The sequence below is a fragment of the Myotis daubentonii genome, chromosome 1, assembly GCF_963259705.1.
Source record: "Myotis daubentonii chromosome 1, mMyoDau2.1, whole genome shotgun sequence".
Classification (NCBI taxonomy): Eukaryota; Metazoa; Chordata; class Mammalia; order Chiroptera; family Vespertilionidae; genus Myotis; species Myotis daubentonii.
In genome coordinates, this window is record NC_081840.1 from 20,262,694 (window position 1) to 20,286,788 (window position 24,095).

At 54.2% G+C, this 24,095-nt stretch overlaps 1 protein-coding gene across 1 annotated transcript; it reads left to right on the forward strand.

Annotated features, from left to right (window-relative positions):
* Window positions 1–4,517: 4,517 nt before the first annotated feature.
* Window positions 4,518–8,628, forward strand: IRF2BPL (interferon regulatory factor 2 binding protein like). Its single transcript, XM_059689537.1, has one exon. The coding sequence runs from the start codon at window positions 5,451–5,453 to the stop codon at window positions 7,785–7,787; it is 2,337 nt and encodes a 778-aa protein (XP_059545520.1). The 5' UTR covers window positions 4,518–5,450; the 3' UTR covers window positions 7,788–8,628.
* The last annotated feature ends 15,467 nt before the right edge of the window (window positions 8,629–24,095 follow it).

The following is a 24,095-nucleotide window of genomic DNA, read 5'->3' on the forward strand; positions in this document are numbered from 1 at the left end:
CATGAGCCTGCGGGGTGGGGTGGAGGGTCCCTGGGTCTGTGCACCTGCGGCCTTGACAGTCCCAGCCAGGCTCTCCACCCACTCTGGCCCTCCAAGCCCTCCTTCCCAGCTACCCCCCTTCGTGGAGTGTGGGTGTTTGTTTTAACCCAACCGGGTCAGTGAATGGCACCCTTGTCTGGAGCTTCCTCTAGGCCTGGTCCCTGGGAGGCTCATTCCAGGCCTTCTTTATTTTTGGACCGAAAAAAAAAAATAAAAAATCAGCTTTTGCTGAGGACAGCGCTGGGCTCCCCCGGGCCCTGGCACGCTGGCAAGGAAGGGAAGCGGGGAGGAAGCAGGAACCAGACGCGACTCCCCCTGATCCCTCCCCCCCCTCCCCACCCCCATCCGCCCCGCGTCTCTTCACTTCCCTGCTCTGCTTCCCGCCCCTTCAGGAAGAGAGCAGTCAGAGATCTGATCGCTCGCTGCGGCCGCTGCGCCTGCACCAACCACTACGTCCTCCTTTTCCTTCCACCCAGTTTTGAAGGGAGCGCCCGGCGGCCGGCGCGCCCCAGGCTGGGCAGGTCTTAGCGGGTGGCGCGGTCTCCCCTCCCCGGAGGTTCTCAGCGAATCACGTTGTTCCTGGGATTTCACGGTCGAGTGGCTCTTGCGTAACCCTACGTCCTGGCCTAAGCTAATACTTTTTAAAAATTTTAATACCAGAATTAATCCTTTAGGAAACGGCAAATACTTCCGCCCCCGAACCCGCCCCGGAGGAAATGTGTAAATTACCATGCTGACTCGATTCCCTCACCCCCACAGCCTCGGGCGTTCCTGGCAACCGGGATGGGGGCCCTTAGAGAGACCGGAGGAGCGCCCAGCCCAGACGGTTGTTTTCTTCTACTCCGAGGCCGAGGCGGCTGAGCGGGAGGCGGCTCTAGCTCTCGCGGGCAGAAGAACCGGGTCCTACTTAGGGCAGGGCTGAGTGTTACCAAAAAAGGGCTTTCTCTTGCCCGAGCGCTTGGCAGCGCGCGCTGCAGCGGGGGTGACGCGAGGTTCAGCCCGGGCCTCCTGGAAGACCCAGCCAGCTGGCTGCAGGGATGCCAGGCCTGAGTCCCCCGCCAGATCCATCTCGGCCACAAACGGGCGGGGGCGGGAGGAGGAGAGAGATTGCAGGGAGCTCAGAAGTGCCTGGGTGCGCTGCGACCTTCTCACCCCTAATGTCGGGTTGTGGCCTCCGGAAAGGCCAAGTGGAGAGCTGACCTTGTGTTCCAGTTAAGAGCGGGGTTCTCTGAGGGTGCCAGCTCAGATCGCAAGCCGGGGGTGGAGGGTGAGGGGGGGAGCAGTCACCATAGAAAAGACCTTAAGGGAGGGCTGCAGGCCTTTCCTCTTGCTCCTGGTTGAGTCTTGGCTCTGCTGGCCTCTCAGACCCCAGCGCCAGAGTAGTCCCTCTCGCTCCATCTGATGTCTTAAGTTGAGCAGCGCCTCTGGTTCTCCCACTGGCCCGTTCCTTCCCACTGCGGACACAGTATTGTCATGTGGGATTCAGGGAAAATCTATCTCCAAAACCTCGATGTTCTTCCCTCTCACAATCCCTGGCACACCCCTAAACAGGGCCATCTCAGACAAGCAATGGAGACAAAATTTATCTAATTTATCTCCATAAATGATGCTGATTTTTTGAGGGCGGGAAGGGTATCAAGAGAGCTATGCTTTTTAAATTAAAGAGTTAGGAGACTTTAATGGAAGTTTGTTTAAATGCATGTTTATTTATAACTTGGTAACTTGGTGTGTCTGAAGATACCGTGTGTGTGTGTGTGTGTGTGTGTGTGTGTGTGTGTGTGTGTGTATCCTTTAGTAACAGGGAAGAGGAGGAAGACAGACAAGGAGATGGAGACGTGTTTGCGCATATCAAACATAACACTATGAGAGAATCCAACTTGCTTTCTCTAGCAGCCTGGCTAGAGGGTTGGGGCTAAGTTGCTAATCCTCAGTATTTTTGGTTTAATAAAGGGATGGGCTGTACAAATATTAATGTAAAGAAATGGGGAGACCAGTCTAGCCAAAGCAAAGAGCCCTGAGTTTTGGGCTGATGGGGCTGTCACTCCATTTCCCAGCCCTATGTTTTGACTCACTCCAGGGTAGCTGTGGTGTGGGGAGGGCTGAAGTCTGGGAGGGTGAGGCAAGGTTCCTGGAGCGGCTCTTTGCAGAGGAATCACTGCCCAGAGCCAGCCAGGCCAGGGAAAGTTTATTATTGTTGGGGAGTGCACAGGGAGCTCACTGTTTTGCAAAAACAGAAATCTGGCTGCTTTGAGATGAAAGAGGGGCTACCTAGGGCTCTTCTTCTCCCCTTTCTCCCTATCCTTAAAAACGCCTCTTCCTTCGCAACTAGGGCCCAGAATGAGTGGGAGATCGAGTGCTGGATGGGGGAATAGGCTCTGAAGGTCAAAATAAAAATAAATACTTCTTGCTTCAACTGAACTTTATTACAATTAGTAGTAATAGTAAGAATGTTCTTTACAGTTTATGCAATTTACAAAGTACTTTAACCTGTTAACTAGCAATAGTACTAACATTAATATCAATACTAATAATACACAATACTTACCAACAGGTTCCTATGAGCCTGATACTGTGCTCTGCATACTGTATGGTGATTTATGTTACAGTCTGTGGCAGTGGCAGATCCACAACTTCTGTATTTGGAAGAACTCAGTGGCTCAGTCTGTTTGGAAGGGGAGGATTGGAGTTGGCTATAAAGGTGTATTTGCATAGTACTTTACAGGAGATTGTATGTAATAAAGAATAAGGGAGGGGCTGATGGAAATTTTGAGCACCCCAAATCACCTCTGAGAACCCAAGCTTGTCAAAGTCACATCTCAAATTAGATTTACTGGATTCAGATCTCAGCTCCCTCTCTAATGGCCATGTGACCTTCAGCAAGTTATTTAACCTCTTAACTTTCTGAGCCTAGAAATCAGCGTTAATAATAGAATCTACCTGTAGACAATATTGAGGGTTTAATGATGATACAAGTAAACCACCTACCAGCGCCTGGCTCACAGCAAGCCTCAGTGGACTTACCTCCTATTGTGACAAGAAACAAAATGAAATTTCACAGTTTTAATATGTTGGGAGCTATTATCCCATTTTGCAGATGTGCGGTTATGTGAAGATAAGTAACTAGTTCAAGGTCACAAAGCTAGTACAGCAGGTCCTCCAATAAAGACATTGCTTTCAAGGTCATTTCTTTATAACAGTGATGTTGATAAAGAAATACTGTAGGAGCCCAACTCTCATTTATAACAATTAGCCTATGGTAAACTTGGTTTTGCTTAAGGTCATAGAACTATTGATGATGCTAAGTGAGGTCGTACTGTAAGTGATGAAGAGGAAATTCCATCTTGGTCTACCAGACTCCAGAACCTCCATTTCCCATATAGCCTCCCTTTCTCCATCCCTACCCAGGATTATCTCAGTTTTTAATGAGAGGGAAAAGGCAAAATAACAACAGTAACAACAGCAAAAAACACCCCAGACCCAGTATTTAAAAGAATCAGTTGAAATGCCCCAACTAGAGCAACATATCTGTTCGGCAATAAGCATTATGAGGAGCAGTGATCTTGTAAACAGAAAAGAAACCATGGGCTTGCTTAGCCTTCTGGCACCATGGAATGAAATCACAGCACGTGAGAAATAACTTTGTAAATTGTGCTGTGCTTTACAAAGAGATATCAGTATTATTAAATCTGCCCCACCTTCTTTTATCAAACCCGTAAAAACCACTCACCTGTTTGGCCTCTCCAGCAGCTCTCCCTCCCTGCCCCCAACTGCAGCTGTGTGCAGCCAGTTGACTGTTTTCCTTAAAGGCCTCCGGGTGCTCGTAGCTTCTTTAGACATTCAGCCAAAATTTTTAGACTGCGGCTGGGGGGAGGGGTAGCTCACCCGGAATTCATTTAGCTCCGTCGTTGAAGCTCAGGTTCCTAGACTAGTACACAAAAACAAATCGAAAAGGCAGTTTCTGGAAGAATGGAAAACAGCGAATTTTGCAGGTGTTTCAGCAGTAGGTGTTAGCAATGAATGTAATAGCCATGCCGGGGCGGGGGGGTGGGGGGGGGGCTGGAGGAAAGGTTTAATTGCAGATGAAATGGGTAATATTCTATGTGAAATTCACAGCGAAAATTTGAAACAGGACATTTAAATTCACTGCCCGAGGTCGGGTGGGAAGCGGGATCGGAAATGCGCTTGTGGTTTTTAAATGCGTTTTTACTCGGGAAAGCCGGGCTCGGAAAGGAAAGGTCATCGTCTTGTTTAATTTCCACCCCCCCAACCCCGGACTTGCAGCATTAGCTCGCCGAGTCTCAGCTGTTGTACACACACGGCGAGGGGGGAGGGGAGGGCGGAGGCGCGGAGGAGGGGCCGACAGGGAGGAATCTGGGCGTCCTGCCGCGCATGCGCCTTTCCCGAGCAACAAGTGGGCTCCACAGACAGAGGAAGTGTAAAGGGGGGGTGGGGGGGAAGAACTGGTGCAGAGCATGGTGGTGACGTCAGCGCTCCGCCTGGGCGGCATCCCGCGCGGCCAAGCCGGGGACAGCGCGAGCCGCAGCGCGAGCGGGAGCGCCGAGTCGCGCCTCCGGAACGTAGAGTAACAATCACAACCCCACATTCCGGGCGAGTGCAAGCGGGAAGGGATGCGACCCGTGCCCAGGCGCCGCGCGAGTGCCCTGCAGCCAACGTGAGCGCCGCCAGCCGCGGCGGTCCGGGCGCCGGCCTGGTCTGGGGGCGGCGGGAGCCTGCGTGCGAGCGCTCCTCTCTGCTCCTGTGCGTCCTGGAAGCTGTGGCCGTGCAAGTCCAGCAGCCGCCAGCGGAACAGCCGACGCTGCGGAGGGGCGAGTCTCCTCTCTCGGTTCTCACCCCCTCCCTGCCCCGGCCCTCCAGGAAAGCCGCGACTTCAGCAAGATTGGACCCGGGCACCGGGTGGCACTGAACCCTCTAGCCCTCGCCCCAGGGAGCCTGGCGGGGAGAGGACGCAGCTCGTAGGGGGGACCCTCAAGGGAGAGGAAGAGTCCCTTTCGAGCTTCCACCCACCAGCCCCTCCGGGGAGGGGGCCAAGAGCCCACGGCGGCCGGCACCGGGCACCCTCGCCCCCTCCCCCCGGGCCTGGAGCTTCCAGCTCGGGTCCGCGGCACCAGGAAGAAGGCGCCCGAGCTCCCCTCCGGACCAGACAGCCGCAGGAGGAGGTGGGGGCGAGTAGCGGGCTGAATTCGTCCGCTGCCCAGGTGGCGGAGCCCCGGAGGAGAAGTGTTGCGCCGGCGGTGGAGACTCGCGCTCCCTCCAGCCCCAGGGGCAGAACTTTCTCGCCCCCCCTCGCTCCCCCGCAGCCGGACTCACTTCCCAGCCGGCCAGTCCTCCCCGAGGAGAAGGCGCCGCGGAGACAGCCCGGGCGGGGGCCCACCTTCCCCAGGGCTGGCATCATGTCGGCGGCGCAGGTGTCCTCGTCCCGGAGACAATCTTGCTACCTGTGCGACCTGCCTCGTATGCCCTGGGCCATGATCTGGGACTTCTCGGAACCCGTATGCCGCGGTTGCGTAAACTACGAGGGCGCCGATCGCATCGAGTTCGTGATCGAGACCGCGCGCCAGCTGAAGCGGGCGCATGGCTGCTTCCAGGACGGCCGCTCCCCCGGGCCGCCGCCGCCCGTCGGGGTCAAGACGGTGGCCCTGTCGGCTAAGGAGGCGGCGGCGGCGGCAGCAGCGGCGGCAGCGGCCGCTGCACAGCAGCAGCCACAGCAGCAGCAGCCACAGCAACAGCTGAACCACGTTGATGGGTCCAGCAAACCTGCGGTGCTGGCGGCCCCGTCCGGCCTGGAGCGCTACGGCCTGAGCGCAGCCGCCGCTGCCGCCGCCGCCGCCGCCGTGGAGCAGCGCAGTCGCTTCGAGTACCCGCCGCCACCGGTGAGCCTGGGAAGCAGCAGCCACGCCGCGCGGCTGCCCAATGGTCTGGGGGGCCCCAACGGCTTCCCCAAGCCGGCCTCGGAAGAGGGACCTCCGGAACTGAACCGCCAGAGCCCCAACTCGTCTTCATCGGCGTCGGTGGCGTCTCGGCGTGGGACGCACAGCGGGCTAGTGTCGGGGTTGCCCAACTCTGGGGGTGGCGGAGGCCCACAGCTTACCGTGCCCCCCAACTTGCTGCCGCAGACGCTGCTTAATGGTCCGGCCAGCGCCGCCGTGCTGCCCCCACCGCCGCCCCACGGCCTGGGCAGCCGTGGGCCCCCGACACCTGCGCCCCCTGGAGCCCCCGGAGGCCCGGCTTGTCTTGGGGGCGCGCCGGGCGTCTCTGCCACGTCGTCCTCCGCGACGTCTTCGACCTCGGTGTCGGTGGCTGAGGTGGGCGTGGGTGCTGGTGGCAAAAGACCCGGCTCGGTGTCAAGCACAGACCAGGAGCGGGAGCTGAAGGAGAAACAGCGGAACGCCGAGGCCCTGGCGGAGCTGAGCGAAAGCCTGCGCAACCGCGCGGAGGAGTGGGCCAACAAGCCCAAGATGGTCCGCGACACGCTGCTCACGCTGGCCGGCTGCACGCCCTACGAGGTGCGCTTCAAGAAGGACCACTCGCTGCTGGGCCGCGTCTTCGCCTTCGACGCCGTCTCCAAGCCCGGCATGGACTACGAGCTGAAGCTGTTTATTGAGTACCCCACGGGCTCGGGCAACGTGTACTCCAGCGCCTCCGGGGTGGCCAAGCAGATGTACCAGGACTGTATGAAGGACTTCGGCCGGGGTCTCTCCTCCGGCTTCAAGTACCTGGAGTACGAGAAGAAGCACGGGTCCGGGGACTGGCGCCTACTTGGAGACCTCCTGCCCGAGGCCGTGCGCTTCTTCAAGGAGGGCGTGCCCGGTGCAGACATGCTGCCCCAGCCCTACCTGGACGCCAGCTGCCCCATGTTGCCCACAGCGCTGGTGAGTCTAAGCCGCGCCCCCAGTGCACCCCCGGGGACCGGGGCCCTGCCGCCTGCCACCCCCTCGGGCCGGGGTGCGGCTTCCAGCCTGCGCAAGAGAAAGGCATCCCCCGAGCCTCCCGACTCCGCCGAGGGCCCGCTGAAGATGGGTGAGGAGCAGCAGAGGCAGCAGTGGATGGCGAACCAGAGCGAGGCGCTGAAGCTTACCATGTCCGCCGGGGGCTTTGCGGCGCCGGGGCATGCGGCTGGCGGCCCGCCCCCGCCGCCTCCACCCCTGGGACCCCACTCCAACCGGACCACCCCGCCTGAGTCAGCCCCTCAGAACGGCCCGTCCCCCATGGCCGCCCTCATGTCGGTGGCAGACACTCTGGGCACTGCGCACTCGCCCAAGGATGGCAGTTCCGTCCACTCCACCACTGCGTCTGCCAGGCGCAACAGCAGCAGCCCAGTGTCGCCGGCCTCGGTGCCTGGGCAGCGCCGCTTGGCCTCACGGAACGGGGACCTGAATTTGCAGGTGGCGCCCCCGCCGCCTAGCACCCACCCGGGCATGGACCAAGTGCACCCCCAAAACATTCCGGATTCCCCTATGGCCAACAGCGGGCCCCTCTGCTGTACTATTTGCCACGAACGTTTGGAGGACACGCATTTCGTTCAGTGCCCATCCGTCCCCAGCCACAAATTCTGCTTCCCTTGCTCAAGAGAGAGTATCAAGGCCCAGGGAGCCACCGGCGAGGTGTACTGCCCCAGTGGAGAGAAATGCCCCCTAGTTGGGTCGAATGTACCTTGGGCCTTCATGCAGGGCGAAATCGCAACGATCTTAGCTGGGGATGTTAAAGTGAAAAAGGAGAGAGACCCTTGAACCACAAGACGGCCACCTCCTTTGACCTAGACCAGCTCCTCTCCAATCCAGAGGGCCCCTCCCCTCTCCACATCTACCCTCCCTTCCCTCACCCCCAAGATGTAGAATTGTGAATATAACAAAACTGCAAAAAGTTAGTCTTATGTATAGACATTATTTTCGTCGTATGTTTCTATATTTTGAAACTAAGGTATGTAACTTCTTCATTTGAAGGACAAGCTGGTTTGTGTTAAGCAGTATAATATTGGTTGGGTCATTTGCATCATATTTGTTAGCATTTATTTGGTGGCAGGGTGTTTGCCTAGGTACAGAATTAATAGCCCTTAGCAACACTGCTGCTGGTGTGTATTTTTTGTAAATGTTATGCACTCTCTAAAAGGAAAAAACACAAAAGAAAATGACTTTTTTTTTTTTTTTTGCCAAGGCCAGTGTTGCTGCCTAAAAAAAAAAAAAAAAAGATGCTATAAAATGGTGACAGCTTCTTTCTAAACAGCCCCAAGTGTTGAAGTCTTCACTTTAAGTTGTTCTGTTTTGTTTTTGTTTTTTCTGTTTTGTTTGCAAAAAATGGTAAAGGGGATGTTGGGGGGGCGGGGTGTTTTTCGTTGCAAGTTTGTGAGGGAAAATGTTTGGGTTTGTTTCTGCTGACCTGAATGTGTTGGATCTTCACGTGTTGTTTTGTTTTTGCTTTATTGATGCACGGATGCTTTTGAACAGTAGAGCGAAATGCTAGACATGGAGAATTTGCTCTGTTTGTCCTTTATACATTTCTGTAGTTAACAGAACACTGTAATGTGCCTTGGAGCTTAGTAACTTGTAATAAATCCAATTGATATTAATTCTGCCCTGCGTCAGCAAGTGTGTTTTTCTAGGGGTAGGCCACACGGTTCCAACATAGGGGACACTCCCCACCTCCAAGGAGAACAGAAATGCTGGTGCCTTTGAAAGCTCTCCCGCGCTGGCGTCTGTAAAAGGCCCTGTGCCGGCTGACTGCCCCTCCCCGCTCAGTACCAGGCTATTTACACTCACCTCTGGGGCAGGGACAGTTGCTGACTAAGCAGTTTCTGTTTACTCTTCAGCATTTCTATTTTCTCCTGGATGCACCCTGCCTCAGCTGCAGATGGCAGTTAGGAATGCTTTTTGGTGCCTTGCCTTGTGGCCATGAGGATATACTGATACCCAAATGCACTATGACTTGTGTAAAGTGTATGGAGGGGGGGGAGGGGGGACCGTGGGGGGAGGAGGGGAGCATCTACGGTGCTTTGCCTCTTAGATGTGGCAGAAATCACTGTATTTGCACATTTAAAGCAAAAACGCCGCAGAACTAAGAGCCATCAATGGAGGCAGGAGAGGTGTGGGCAACTGGAAACAAATGCATGTACGACTAAGCCAGGAGCTTCCCGCTGATGCATTGGAAAAGCAATTTCACCTCATTCATTACACGTTTTTCTTTCCTCCCGTTTTGACAAGTATTTCTAAAGACAGGACACTTAGCTGGTTAGAAGAAAGTTGCGGGGTGAGAGGAAGAGAAAAAACAACAACACCCCAAACCCAGTTCCTGAGTAAAGGTCACTTACGCTATCAAATAAAGCCCATTTCCCTGGGGAAGACATGCAATCATTCATCTAATCAGCTTTTTGGTGGCACTTGTGAGGTAGAGAGGGATGGGGAAGGGGACTGGGGAACAGGAATGTCCTTTAGAGCTTTGAGCCCCTTGGCAGCGTCCAGACTGGAGCCCGCCCAGAGCTGGGGAGGGCAGACAACCCAGGTGTGAACCTTGTACTTCCCTGGGAGGCAAATGGAACAAGAGTAGAGAACAGGAGGGAGGAAGCAAAACAACCAGCGATCTGATCTGAAATCCATTCCTGGCCACACCCCATTCCTGGTGGGGCAAGCTGAGCCAGGACAGTTCCCACCAAGAAATGAGCAATAAGGGGAGACTTTTGGCGTGCCCCCTCCCAGCAACGAGGGAGCAAGAGGGTAGGGAGGTGGTATGGGTGCGGGCAGGTTTGGGGAAAAACAAATCACGGGTTAGCCCAGAACATCACCGGTGTGGAGGTGTGGAGGTTGGGTTGGTGTTGGGGCTTGCTGTTAATAACACCCTTTTAGTTTCTGTTCCTGCCTTGCCACCACCATCATTGAAGTAGTAGAAACCATGACTGTGTGTGTGTGTGTGTGTGTGTGTGTGTGTGTGTGTGTAAATGGCAGTTGATGGATCTGCTGCAGCCTCTTAGTCTTGGTGCATGGGAGGCGCCTGGCTCACCTCTTTAAGAATCTCCCCACATATAAATAGATATTCGTGTCAGCTTACTGCAAATGTGTCCTTGCATTTTCATCTGCTGCCAAGTGTTGTATTGGTGCTTATGAGTCATGAAACCTATTTTCATCCTCAGGGGTAATTAACTTGGGGTGATAATGCATAGCAGACTGTAGGAAGAGTTAATTCTAAAAACCCATCCTTGCCTGGCTACCAATCACACATTTCACTTAAAGGTCTGGGTTGGCTTTTCTCCTAAGCTCATTAATAAAAACCAAGCATGCTTCGCCTGGAAGATCCTCTGAGGTGCTCCCAACCCCCACTCTCAAGGCACACACTCTTAAAATGGGTAAAGCTCAGCAGCCTGAGAATAAAGATAGAGTGTCACGGGTGTAAGTGAACCACCGTTGAATGAAGGAGTGGTGGGTGCGGCCACAGCATTGAACTATACATGGTGTGTGGATTACCTGTCTGGGCGTGGACCCTGTGAGCGCTGCCTAGTGACTCCAAGTGGGAGCGAACCCTGCTATCTGCCCCTGTGTGCACATCTGCGCCTGCTGGCCTGCCACTGTCTCTTCATTGCTATAGTATTACCTTCCGGAACTTTCAGGATTACAAGACCTTTGATTTAGTGCACAGAGGTGGGAAAGGGGCCTGTCATTAGAGCTGAGAACAGTGTAGCTTGTCCTCTCTCCCCCCCACTCTGGTCCTGTTTCTGGGTGCATTAGGAGCAGGAGAGGCAGTAGCTATAATAATGAGGCACTGGGCAAAGGCAGCCTGTGGGTTTCACTAAGGAAACCTGCCTTGATGAGACCTGGGGGAGAGGAGGAAGGGAGTGGGAGGGAGAAAGTCGGTTGGGGTGGGACTCAGACTGGAAGTGAATTATAATGGTGCAGTTAATTAAAGTTTACCATAGCCAGGGGCCATTTGTTAAATGGCTTCACTCCCTTCTCCTTTTTTGGAACCATGTGACCTTTCTCTTTGCTCTGACCAATTCAGCTGCTAGTCTGGCGGCAGGAACCAGTCTTGCTTTGATCCCTCAGCTAGATTGCTCCTCCTCTGAAACCTTCCATACTGCAGACCTAGGAAGCATTTCCCTCCCCTGTACCTGGGGGTTCTTGAGGGTTTCAGAGATTCAGACGGAGGTCCCTGGGTGAGCCTGGGCTTCCTTCATCTCCAGTTCACTCTGATCTCCCACCTCCTCCATTGTCCATCCTTCTAACTCCCCCGTGAGAGCCATAGTGGCCAGCACTTAAAAATCCATATTGTATTTATTTATATGCGTTGTCCGAACAGCTGACCCAAGCTGGATGTGTCTTTAGGGCGGTGGGGACAGCGGTGCGAGCCAGGGAGAGAGTGAAGAAGGTTTTAAGAGAATAGGTTGAATGGGGTCTTTCTATTTACCTTGATCTCTGAAGGCTGCACCACAGGAGACCCAAAATGTCAAGTCGGGCATGCACATGTCAACCTGCTCAGCTCACGTGGGCCTGCAAGCCTACGTTATTAAACGTAAGGTCTGAGTACATCTAGCCCAGGCTGCTGTATGATGCGTACCGGAATTCACTTCGTTTTCTCTCATACTTGATCAAATTAAGGACACTGGAACTGGGAATGGGTCATCAGGTCATCTCGTGAAATGCTTTCTAGACCTTTCTGAGGTTAGGGACCCCTTAGAAAAACCTGATAAAAATGATGGATTCTTTCCTAGAACCTACAGGTACGCCTACTCAAATGGATTTGCATACATTTTCTTCCCTTCTTAATATAAATGTTATGTATTTATTTTTGAATAGATAATACATTCCTTTGGTTCAAAATTCAAAAGATGTAAGGGGGAATACAGTACCACTGTAAGGTCTCCTTTCTACAATTGGCTCCCCTGCCATTCAGTGTCCTTCTGGGATACACGCAGTGTTCCCTGATTTATAAGGGGGTTTATGCACATCTAAAGCCCATCCATGGAACTTGAGATTAGAACTTCGGTCCTCCTCCACCCACCTTATAGAGATGAGGGCCAGAGAGGTGAAATAACTTGCCTAAGGTCACACAGAAGCAGAGCCTGGCCTGGATCCCTATTCGGGAACAGTTCAAATAGACATTTTTAAAAAACATAAGCACATGCAGCTTAAGTAAAGCTGTATTTGAGAAAGGGTGATGATGAGATGGGCCAAAGGAGAATGAGCACCTGGTGGTGTGGGGATCAGTATTTTTACTAACAAGCATTTGTTCTTTGGGCTCTTGCAGCCAGACCTTTTGGGGAAGGGAATGTTTAGAGAAGTTTCTAGGTTTCTGACTGTAAATATCAGGTGGGCCTCAACTAGTGGAGTCTTTTTTTCAACCATTGAGCTGTGGACCTTCATACCACCTTTCCCTTTGCTGATTGGAAACTTCTGAAGGTTTAAAGACAGCCAGGTAAGCAGCCATCTGGGCATGGAGGTAAGTAGGGAGAGAGGAAGGAGTGTGGACCCAGACTCCTCCTGCCTTCCCTTGAGCCGTCACCCAGCTCTGCCTGGCACTCTCTCCCCACCGCTGAAGAGGGCACTGGAGGGGGAGTGGTGGAGACAAGCAGCCTGCCAGGTGCTGTGGGATGTGCTGGGGAGAAGCACATTATGCCGGCCAACTCCAGTCCAGCCTATGAAGAGGGTGTGATGGCTTCCATTTAGTGGATGTGCCAACTGAGCTCAGAGAGGTTAAATACCCAAGGCTATTCTTGATATGCAAGTCAGGCCCAGGCAGCCTGAAGCCTGCACTCTCCTATGCTGCTCTCTGTCCAGGGCCTCTGACTTCTGACCCGTAGGGCCCAGGTCTCGATGTGAGCCGGGCCAGCACCAGTGAGCAAGGCTGTCCACAGAAGGGGCACTGGGAAGGCCCAAAGAGAGGGCATTTTCTAGGCTCGGTTCTGGGGACGCATGGTGGTGCTGTTGAAGCAGTATGTCCAACCAGGGGTCTGGAGCAAGGCTGTTATTCTGCAGTCTCTCTCCGCTGCCTGCCACCCCCAAACTCAATTAGAGAGTGAGCCCAGCTCTGTCTCAGCTCTGACTGAACAGAGAGGTGGGCAGGAAGCAGGTGGGGGTTCTAATCTCCATAGGGAATATTGCCACTACGAGCTTGTTTTATGGAAAAAGAAGTGACAATTAACTCTTGGGCCTGCCTTGGTTGTCCCGTCTCTTTTGGGGTCACTTACTTCTTCGTGGGTACCATACTGTGGACCCACTGCAGGCCATGGCTCTGTGGCAGCGCATTCTCTCACACACTGAGCATGCCCCGTCCTCGCTTAGAAACCTTCCTTGGCTCCCTGTTGCCTACGGGAGAAAGTCCAAATTTCTTAGCATAGCAAGCAAAGCCCTCCACCATTTCTCCATCCCAGGGGGAGACGATTTTAATTTTTAAAAAGGTATTACATATACATGATTTAAAAAAAAAATTCAAACAGCATGAAAAGATACTCAGTCCAAAGTCAGTCAATGTTCTTCCCGGTCCAAGACTTCAGCGCCGCTCTTCAGAGGCTCCTGAGCAAGGTGTGTGTGTGTGTGTGTGTGTGTGTGTGTGTGTGTGTGTGTCTTTGGCCCACACCTACATTGCTTTGGTTCCTTGGGCTACTTAAGGGAACCCTTGTGTGGCTTGGGAGGTTGTCTGGAAGGAGTGGGGTGGGGTGGTGGCCGAGGAGGCCAGTGTCCCTGGCAGTGTGCAGTGCCTTCCTCACCGATAGCTGCAGTCTTCTCCCTCTCCCCCACCCATGGCAGCTTTGAGAAGCTGGCAGAATTGCTTTCTTAGGTGACAGACTGGGAAACTGTGGCTAAAAGAAAAAAGGGAGGGAGAAACATACTGAGTGTAGCCTTTGATCTACTCTTTCTCCTTTATCGCGGCAAACTCTTAAGGCCACTTGTTCCTTTGACAGAGAAATACCCACAGTAGGTACTGTTATTATCCCCATTTCACAGACAAGGCAACCAAGGCACAGAGCAGGAATGAACTCACCCCTGCCTGGCAGCACTCCTCTCGCCTGGAAGGTCACCCCCTCGCACCCTAGCCCCACCCTCTACCGCACTGTCCACCAGTGCAAACCTTTCGGGCGGGGCCTGGGTTTGTGTTGCAAAAAAGAATGAACATCTGAAATCTGGAGCCTGAAAGCAGTGACTCAGGAGCCACAGCTCCAGGAGGCTGGGCTGCTCTGAGAACAGGTTTAGGTCACTGGGGGTGCCTGGGGCAACGCTGGCGGCCAGCACCCCAGGAGAGGCAGCTCTGGAATGCTGGGCCACGTGACCAAGAAGGAATTAACTTTGCGTCCCTGGGTCTCAGCCCAGACAGTCATGTGACCACCTCCTACAAACTCCACCCTCCCCCTCGTCTGCTTGGAGCCTTAGGCCTACAAGGCTCTGTCCGGCTGAGACCAGGCAGCCAATTCCTGACTCGGGCAGTTGCCAGCATGCCCTGGGGCGCGCGGGGGGTGGGGAGAGGGAGCCCTCTGGAATTAGGACCGTTTTAGGGGACAGAAAGAGAGGCAATTGGGAGCTTCCCAGTAGGACAGAAAGGGGGAAAGCTTGCGGGGGTGGTGGGGGGGTGGGGGGGTGGGGGGGGTTGGTCCCAGAGCTGGAGCTGCTGTGGGGTCCTCCCCCCAACCTGGGATTAAACTGCCCGGCCAGGCCATCTGCCCGGAGGCAGCTCCTTAGGCTTCAGGCTGGTCCTGCCCCTGAAGGGCCTCCGTGAGGAGGGTGACCCACTGGAGCTGGGAGAGGCAGGGCAGCAGCTACGGCTCCTCCTCCGCCAGGCACAGCCTTGTAACTGATGCCTACCTGTCCCCAGCCTGCCCCTCCCCCACCGAGGCAGAAGGGGTCAGCAGGGGTCAGCCCGCCGCAGTGGCTGCCTCCAGCACCCTGGGAACAGGGAGGGCCTCTGACAGCCTGCACCTCCTTTTTTTAATCCCACATGGTCCAGGTCAAGCCCTTCTCCCTGGGAACCAGCTGAGTCAGACAGAGCCTAGCCCTCTTATCCCTTCATCTCCTGTCCCACCTGCCAGTGGTTTCTTCCCAGGCCTCTCTCTCCTCCCCCCTCCCTCCCAGGTGAAGGGCTCCCGCTCCCTCAGGATGGCCAAGGCAGCTGGGCTGGAGAAGCCCAGAGCAGGCTGTTGCTTCCGTCTGCAACGCTGCTCCCCTCCCCTCTGTCCTCTCTCACCCCCTGCTTCTTCAGTGCTTATCAAAGGTCCGTGCTTCAGTAAAAGACTTGGATTCACCCAACACACTGACTGATTGGTCTTTGGGTTGGAATCCTGGCTCTGCTGTTACCTTTGGGGGAGTTGCTTGATCTCTCAGGGCCTCACTGCCCTGTGAAATGGGAATACCCCTCACGATGTTGTTGGGAGAATTCAAATACCTAGTGTGTGTCAGTGTCAGCACCGTCTCAGCTTGGTTCTTTGGCTGGTAATGGATGTTGGCTATTGTCACTCTTACTCTTGCTTGGTTCTGGTGCCCTCCCCTTCCTACTCCCTCCCCCCTTCCTCCCCAGTGCTGGGAAGGGAAGGAGATCCTTAAGTGCTATGACTACAGGAGCACAGATGGGGCACTGGGGAAAGACCCCTTCCAGAAGGTGGGGCCTGTAAAGGAAGGAGAGAGAGGGGAGAAGGGGGTGGGAGGCAGGAGAGCATGATTCCGCCAGAGAAGGGCAAGGAGTTAGTTTGGTTTGGCTGGAGCGTGGAGAGAGGTGAGGCAGGACCAGTAAGCAGGACCACCTGGGCTAAGCCGAGTGGCCTAGAATTAATCGTGAATGGCCATTGAAGGCTGTGGTACACAGAGGGACACACTCTGATCTTTTCCTTAGAAAAGATCCTCTGGCAGCGTGAGGACTAGGTTAGTGGGGAAAGAGAACCAAGGTTGGGAAACCAGCGACAACGCATTGCAATGATCCAGGCAGAAGGTGATGAAACCAAGTTGAGGTGTGTGTGTGTGTGAGGAGGTTGCATTTCTGGGAGGGTCTGACAGCTGTTAGGAGGAGAGATGGCAGGCCCGGTGCCCAGGTGCCTGAGGGAGAGGCAGAGGCAGAGGCAGAGGCAGGAGGAGCAAGGCTAGCCCTCAGCTCAGGTGCCCAGGGAAGGCAGCACTGGAGCAGGTTTAGGGGCGGAGGGGAGGTTAATTTTGGACACTGGCCTGCGGTGCTCTGGGCCAGTGGGGGGTGGAGTGGAGGTGGGGAGGAAAGATGCCAGGTAAGCAGGTGGACATGCCAATCGGGCTCTGCAGACAGGCCCAAGCAGGAGCTGAGAGGTGTTGTCTTCTTGTGGGTGGTGGTGGAGGTAAGAATTTGGATGAGGTCCCTGAGGGAAAGTGGGCAGAATGAGAAAACATGGAATGCTGGGAGGGGCTCCCCTTCCAGGGTTGGAGGGGGAGGAGCCTGGGGCGGAGAATGAGGAGGAGAGAGGTGGGAGGACAATAACAGGAAGTAGTGTCCTCTCTGCCAAAGGAGATGCCACAAGATGCAGATAAGGCCTGAGAGGTGTCCCTTCCGTGTGGCAGCAGAGTGGCCACTGGAGACCCTGGCCAGAGCGGTATGTGCAGGATGGCGGGGGGCAGAAGCTAGAATACGGGGTGGTGTGAGGTGACAGCGGGTAAAATGTGGGGACAGCGGAAGGCCTAGCCTGTCCCTGGGTCTTGTATCTGAACGGAAGCTGGCAGCCAGCGGACAGGTAGGGGTGGTTTTCTGATGGCAGTTGAGAGACATAGCATGTTTATAGGGAAAGAACTAGTCGAGAATGAGAGGTTGAATATATCAGAAGGGGGACGGTATTATTGAGTGACAGCTCTGAAGGGGGAGGAGACAGCAGGAGAGGCAGTACAGGTGAGCAGTCATATCACTAATGGCCACCATTCATTCAGAGCTTACGAGGTGCCAGGCACTGTTCTAAGTGCTCCACACAGGCTAACGGTTAGCCGCTAACCCATCTAGCCCAGACAACAACCCTACAAAGTAGGTGCTATTATCCGCGTTTTACAGATGAAGGACCCAGACACAGAACGAATAGCTTGCTGAAGCTTACAGAGCTAAGGTGGTGCTGCTGGTGGGCCAGAACTTGAACTTGAGAAAGGTGCTTCCAGCAGTGTGAGTGGAAGTCGAGAGATGGATTCTGGGGCCATGGAGCCCAGGTTGGAACCCCAGCTCTGCCATTCATTTGTTTCGCTCTTCTGTCTCTTAGTTTCTCCACCAGGAAGATGGGCATGAGAATTGTGCCTGCTTCATGGTGCTATGGGTGGACTAAATGTGTAGATGTCCAAAAGACACTCAGAGAAGGGCTTGGTACAGAGAACACACAGGGGGAGGGACTCACCCGGGACAGAATGGGGTGCCTCTTACACTGGGGCTGGGAGAGGGGAGCTGGCCTGGGGCTGGCAGAGGGCCCTTTGCACAGTGTTCATCTACTTGTGGGCTCTCTCCTGGGTCAGACAGGGCTCCTTGCAGGCAGGTTTAGAAGCAGTCTGTGCTAGAATCAAAGAAACCCTTGGGCCCAGATCCAAGTCTCTTCACTGAAGTCAGTAGCTATGGGACTTTCTGCATGTTACTCTCAGAACCTGAGCCCCCTCCCAGGCCAAAGGGAGAATGATGCCCACCTGCTGGGCTGTGGGGAGGATGATACAAGATCAGGTGTGTGAGGAGGCCTGCTCAGCACAACGTCCGACCCCAAATGACATTATACAGACACTACCTCTTCCACTTCTGGGAACATCCCCGGGGCAGGGGCAGGCTCTGTTCTGGAGTGAAATTATCAGTATTATTCTTAAATCCATAGCCGAGGACCTAGGTGCTCACTAAATGTTGATCAGATGAGGAAAGAGGGCGTCTCCAGCAAGGGTTAAGCAGCAGGTGAAGGAGGAGGTGCTGGGATTAGTCTGCTCTATAACCTATAGTCGTGGTCAGCAAACTGCGGCTCGTGAGCCACATGCGGCTCTTTGGCCCCTTGAGTGTGGCTCTTCCTAAGCCTTAGGAGTACCCTAATTAAGTTAATAACAATGTACCTACCTATATAGTTTAAATTTAAAAAATTTGGTTCTCAAAAGAAATTTCAACCGTTGTACTGTTGATATTTGGCTCTGTTGACTAAGGAGTTTGCCGACCACTGAGTCCTATACCATTAGATACCCTCAGCTAAGACAGCACTCTATAGGCTACAGGGGGGCAGAGCCCTAGTTACCTGCAGGTGTGACCTGGAAGATGAGAGTGCGGGGGTCCTGAGCACCTGAGGCAGTGGGTGGGGCCTCTGGCCAGGGCAGCATTTGCTTCCCAAGACCAGTACCCTTGGGGCCCTGGCGCTCCACATCGCCTGACTTGACTAATTTCCCAGGTGAGGGAGGAGTTTGTTTTGGGGATAGTGTGGGTTCTGGGAAGGATTGGCATCATGGATATGACCCATGCAGTCCCACCATTTTCGAGGGCGACTTAATGGTCTGCTGTTGCCATCTGAAAAATTCTGAAGACTTTTGAGCAAGGGGCCCACGTTTTCATTTTGCCTTGGGCCTTGTGTAGCCTGTCCTGGTTCGGGGCCTGGAAAGCTTGTTTGTCTCCTTGCCCATAAGGGAGGGAGCGCGTCTGTATCTGGCCTGGTAGGAGCCGGGAGGTGCGTGGTGGGGTGAGCAGGGTGGGGGAGGTAGCGCACCTTTGTCCCTGCAGAGGCCTGGGGCAAGGGTGAGATGGGTGGTACTGAAGCAAGCGTGCTGGACAGCGTCAGACAGCTGGGTCCGCGTCCTGACCCTGCCGCGAGCTAGGGGCGCGCTCCTCGGTAGGTGCTGGACATCTCTGAGCCTGTTTCCCCATCTGCAGGATGGAAATGCAGTGGCCGCAGCACGCGTGGTATGAGGGTTAAATGAGGTGATACATGGAGAGTGCCTGGCTTATAGTAGATGCTTAGCAGATGTTGGCTGTCGAGTGCTTGGCTGGGCCAGAAAGGCAGTTGCTCCTACTCTACAGCACAGGAGTCCCTGCTGTGCCCTCCAGAGGTGCCATCCGTGGAACCATCATCCAGGAAGTAGGCTGCCAGCTCCCCTTCCAAAGGGGCCACACCTTTGGCCACGTCTGGGCCAGAGCCTTGCCATTTCCAGAGTGAGCAGAGGGAGAACAAATTCTAGGTCCGGTCCAGGCTGCTGGGCTTTGCTCCAGGCCCTGGGTGATCCTGCCCCTCACTCCCCGACACTGTTCACACCTTAGTTCCCCAGAATCTGCGTACTCTAATGCAGGCCTCACCCCGTCCCATCCCCGATCGCGATCCCGGGGTGGCTGGGCTCCCCCAGCTTTCCCTCTAATAGTGCAGCGCCCCCTCTGTCCAGAGGCCTCCCCCTCCAGGGGATACATGCTTCCTTCCTCTCAATACCTGCTTGTTCCTACCTCCCCGCCCCCCCCCTGCCGCCCCACTGCCCCACGCTTCTGATCCTTGATTTACCCTGAGCTGGATTAAGACCTTTAGCAGCCCTGAGAGATGAGAGGCTAAAGTGTACCCCCCCACACACAAAATTCAAAATAAAAGCCACCCTAAACCTTATAATCTGTCTGAGGAAGTCTCACAAAGTTCTGATTTTCCCCAGGATGACTACTTCCTTACTATTTTGAAATACTGAGAATCAGACCTTAAAAAACAAACAAACCAAATCAAACACTTTGTTGATGCCCTTTTACCGCCAGTGCCCTAAGCACATGCTTAATCTGCCTATTGGGTAACTTGGCCTTGCCTGCCCCATCCCCTGTGCCAGAGCAGGACAAAGGCCTGGCCCGCAGTAACAGGGCAATGGGCCACTCTGCCCAGAGACTCCCCAGGGGAGAGGGAAGCCCTGAGCCAATCAGACCCTGCTGGGGAGGTGACATCAGGAAGCCCAAAGGTTCCACCTCTTCCCCTCCCTCCCCACACCCCTCCCTCCCTCTCCTTCCCACCTGCACAGCCAGGGCCAGCCAGTCCTCCAGCTGGTTAAGGAAGACCCAGCCGTGTTAGTCCCCAGGTCTGCTGCCCTTCACTCCACACCTGTGGGCAGATCGCCTTGCCCCAGCGGACTCACCCTCCCACTGTGGGGGAGGAAGGGAGCAACTGCAGGAACTTCTGCGACTGGCTTTTCCAGATCTTGCTTGCAAACTCTGGTTAAAAATAAACCCCGCATGTCTGAGAAGGAGAGGGCAGGAGGGTACAGTGGTGGGAGACTAAGAAGGCGGCAGAAGGCTGTCGTGGAGCAGGAAGACCAGGCCTCCTGAGCACTGTCAGGACCTGCCCCGGAGAAGGCTGACGGGAGCATGCTAGAAAATTCCAGGTGGGAGGGACCTTCCAGAGCACTTCACTTCGCAGAGAGAAAACGCCTAGAAAGAGAAGAGCAGCTTTGGCCAGCGTCTCCGTGGTTAGAGCGTTGGCCCATTTACATGGAAGAGTCACTGGTTCACTCCCCACCCCGGTTGGTCAGGACATGTGCAGGAGGCAACAGGTCCATGTGTCCCACGCACATAGATGTTTCTCTCTCTCTCTCCCTCTTTCCCTCCGTCCCTCCTTTCCACTCTCTCTGAAAACAAATGGACAACATATATCCTCATGAATAAAAATAAATAAAAAAGGAAAGGGAGGAGCGGGCCGTTTCCACAGGGCCACCAGCAAACAAGTGGCAGGTGGAACAGAGCCTTCTTGGCCTCGCTTACTCCTCCCATTTCCCTGAGTGAGACGTGAGGGACCACCCTCGCCGCCCATCTGCTCCTCCCCTGAGCACGGGCTGAGAGTCAGAGGGCACCTCCACATCTCTACCTGCCCACCCTGCCCACTCTCTGCTCAGCTCTGTCTCCCCTCCCCCAGTGCCGGTCCAGCTGGTCTCCCTCTCACCGCTCCACGGGACAGACATTCATTGAGTGCCCGGCACAGAGCACCTGAAGCCCTGCATTCCTCCCGGTAATAAACCAAAGCTGGCGATGAGGTTTTTCTGAAGGAAATGTCACATTCCAGGGGAGAGAAGGGACGGAATGAGTGCCAGGCATTTCCCCGCGTGACTTCTAAGGCTTCAGATAGCCCTGCAAAGCACTGTGGGCGCTCCCACCCTAGAGATGAGCCCAGGAGCCAGGCAGCCGAAGGCTCGCGCTCCAGGTCTTAGATCAGCTGAGCTGGGCTGGAGCCGGTCTCCCTCCGTCCTGCAGCTCCACAACCTCACAGCCCAGCTCTGGCTGTGGACTTGGGGAGCAGGGAGCTTAGAGGCTGAGAGCGGAATTTGATGTCCTTCGCTCTCTAGCCCTTTGGGGGAGAAGTTCGCATGGTCCCCTTCGTGCTGGGGGATTAAGGTTATGTGTTTACTTCCTCAGCACGTGCTCCCCTAGCAAAGGCTGTAAAATCAGAGATGGGGTATTTGGAAGGAGCTCATTCAGGCTCTGGGATCGGACAGAAGGGGGTTCAAATCTCTTCTGTACTAGTGCTCTCAGAGCTTTCACTTTTCTGTCAAGCAGAAAGAATAGTGCCTCCTTCTCAGCGTTGTGTGTGTTACCTGCCCTTGAATCGGCTCCAACTCCTGGCTGCTCTATGAAGGAGGGATGGCCACCATGTCCTGTCCTCAACAGCCCTGCTCAGCATGGCAAAGGGGATCAAATGTGACAATCCATGACTGTAAACTGTGAAGTCATCTATAGCTGTCCGTTAGGACACACGGAGCCTGTTATCTCCCTGTCTCTCTGCTTTCAGGGTGAGTAAAGGCAGTTGTGGGACGACAAGCCGAGGCCAGAGGTTGTTGGTGAGGTGGATTTTGTTCCAGAGCCCTGAGACTCCTGCGCTGTGGAGAGGCCGCAGTGGGCGGGGTGTTTGCTTCACCAGCGCCCTGGGAGAGTCGAGAAACTGGCTCTGCCAGGCTGCCGCGGGAGGAGCAGGTGCTCACAGGACCTCAGGGTAGAATTCACCCAGCGCCCTGCCAGAGTGCTGGGCCCCAGGGCCTGTTAGTCCACAGGGGCTGTGACATTCCCTTCCCAGCTGATTCCACCCCTGAAGAGGCGGGGCTCCTGGCTGTCTGGAAAGCTGACAGGCCACACCTGTTGGGATTCTTGTTTCTAATCAGCCCGGGGCTGTGGGGAAATTAGAGGCTGGGGGAAGAGGTGAGCAACCTTCGCCAGAGGCCCATGGCCTTAAGAGGAGGGGGTCCCCACAGAATGAATGACACAGTCCCCCCTGGCTTCTGTAATCATTTCCCTCATCCCCAGCCCCCAGAATATAAACAAAAAGAACTTGGGATAGATACCAATCTGGTTGAAGCAAGGAACTGTCCCTGCCAAACAGGAACGTCCAGCCCCCTCAGCCAAGCTGACGTCTGAGTTATGCGGGAGGAATGACAGCTGAAATCAGGCTCCCAGAGGCAGGAAACATGGATTGTCCTTGCTTTGTCTGGTCATCTGGCCAATGATCATTTCTTCAGCATTCAGAACGTGGTCATAAATAAGCCAAAGTCCTTGTCACTGATACGCTCACAGTCTAGCGGGGAAAAGTTCCAGAAACCCACAACTTGGTAATAAAGAGGCAACGGCTTTAGTTTGGGCAATTTGGCTTGTGTTTTGACAAGTGAAGAGGAGTTCACTGCGTAGGGAAGAGGAATTCCCAGGTTTTCCCTGCACTTGAGCATGGAGGAGCCCGTGTACACCATTTCCAGGACTAGATGGACCAACTTCAGAGCAGAGCCTGAGGAGTGGGCACGTCTGGTCGGCTTCTGAGCACAGCCCCTCCTCATTGCTGAAACAGCAGGGACTGCAGAGCCATGCGTGGATTTGGTCTCAGCTGAATTCATGTGCATCTATCTATGGGTGAGTCCCACAAGCATGTCTGATAATCATGTATGACTTCTTTTCAAGTTATAGTTTCCCAATGGGGCAAGTGAGAGTGAGGTTTCCTCACTAATTTCATCAAAGGGAAAGCCAAGACACTGAAGAGTGATTTGCCCACAGTTTAACAGCCACCTATAGGCCAGCTACTACTTTCCAATTGTTACTCCAAGCACAGGGGATTCAGGAGGAAGCAGAGCTAAGGTACTGCACCCAGGAAGCTTACATGCTGGTAGGGAAAACCACCAACAAAGACATATATCTAGCCCAGCTAGTGTGGCTCAGTGGTTGAACATTGACCTATGAACCAGGAGGTCACAGTTCGATTCCCCGTCAGGGCACATGCCCGGGTTGTGGGCTCGATCCCCAGTAGGGAGTGTGCAGGAGGCAGCTGATCAATTATTCTCTCTCAACATTGATGTTTCTCTCTCTCTCTCTCTCTCTCTCTCTCTCTCTCTCTCCCTCTCCCTCTCTGAAATCAATTTATATATATATATTTTTAAAGACATATCTAAATATGTCAGGTGGTGGTAAGAGCTAAGAAGATCGACAAAGTAGGTCAGGACTGACAGGATGGGGAGAGTGTCGTTATTTCCTACATACAGGTGGTTCTGGAAGGCCCTGCAGGTGAGGTGACATGAGGAAAGAGACCTGATATATACATGAGGCAGTGTGTTCCAGGCCGCTGGACAGTATCGTCAGAATCGCACTGTGCTGCATTCACCTCTTTAATCTGTCTGCCTCTCCTGCTCCCTGCAGCGAGGCAGGAACTCTTTGAAAGAGGGAATGACATTTATTCATCTTTGGGTCTTCAATTTGGAATATGGTCAAAATGTTGCTTGTACATTTCTGCCTCCCCCTCTAGAAGGTCTTTTGAGATACTGACCCTCGACCCAGCACAATGCCTGGAACAGGATAGAAGTTGTTGACTGTCTTGCAGATGGAATGCCTGATCAGAGGCTGCAGCGGGAGGCCCTGGGGACAGAAGCAAGTCCTAGGAGGGAGGCAGGAATGAGCTCCAATTTCAGTCCCTGTGGTTGATTTGGTGACTGTGTTGTCTTCCACAGAAAAATAATTATAAACATCTCTATTGTGCCAGCTGCTGTTCTAAGCACTTTAAATACATGAATGCCTTTAATCTTCATAAAAGCCCTATGTGACAGGTACTATAATTGTGCCCATTTTATGGCCAAGGTTCTGAAGCACAGAGAGGTTAAGTGGTTTAGTGAAGATCACACAGCTAACAATTGGCAAAGCCAGGATGTAAA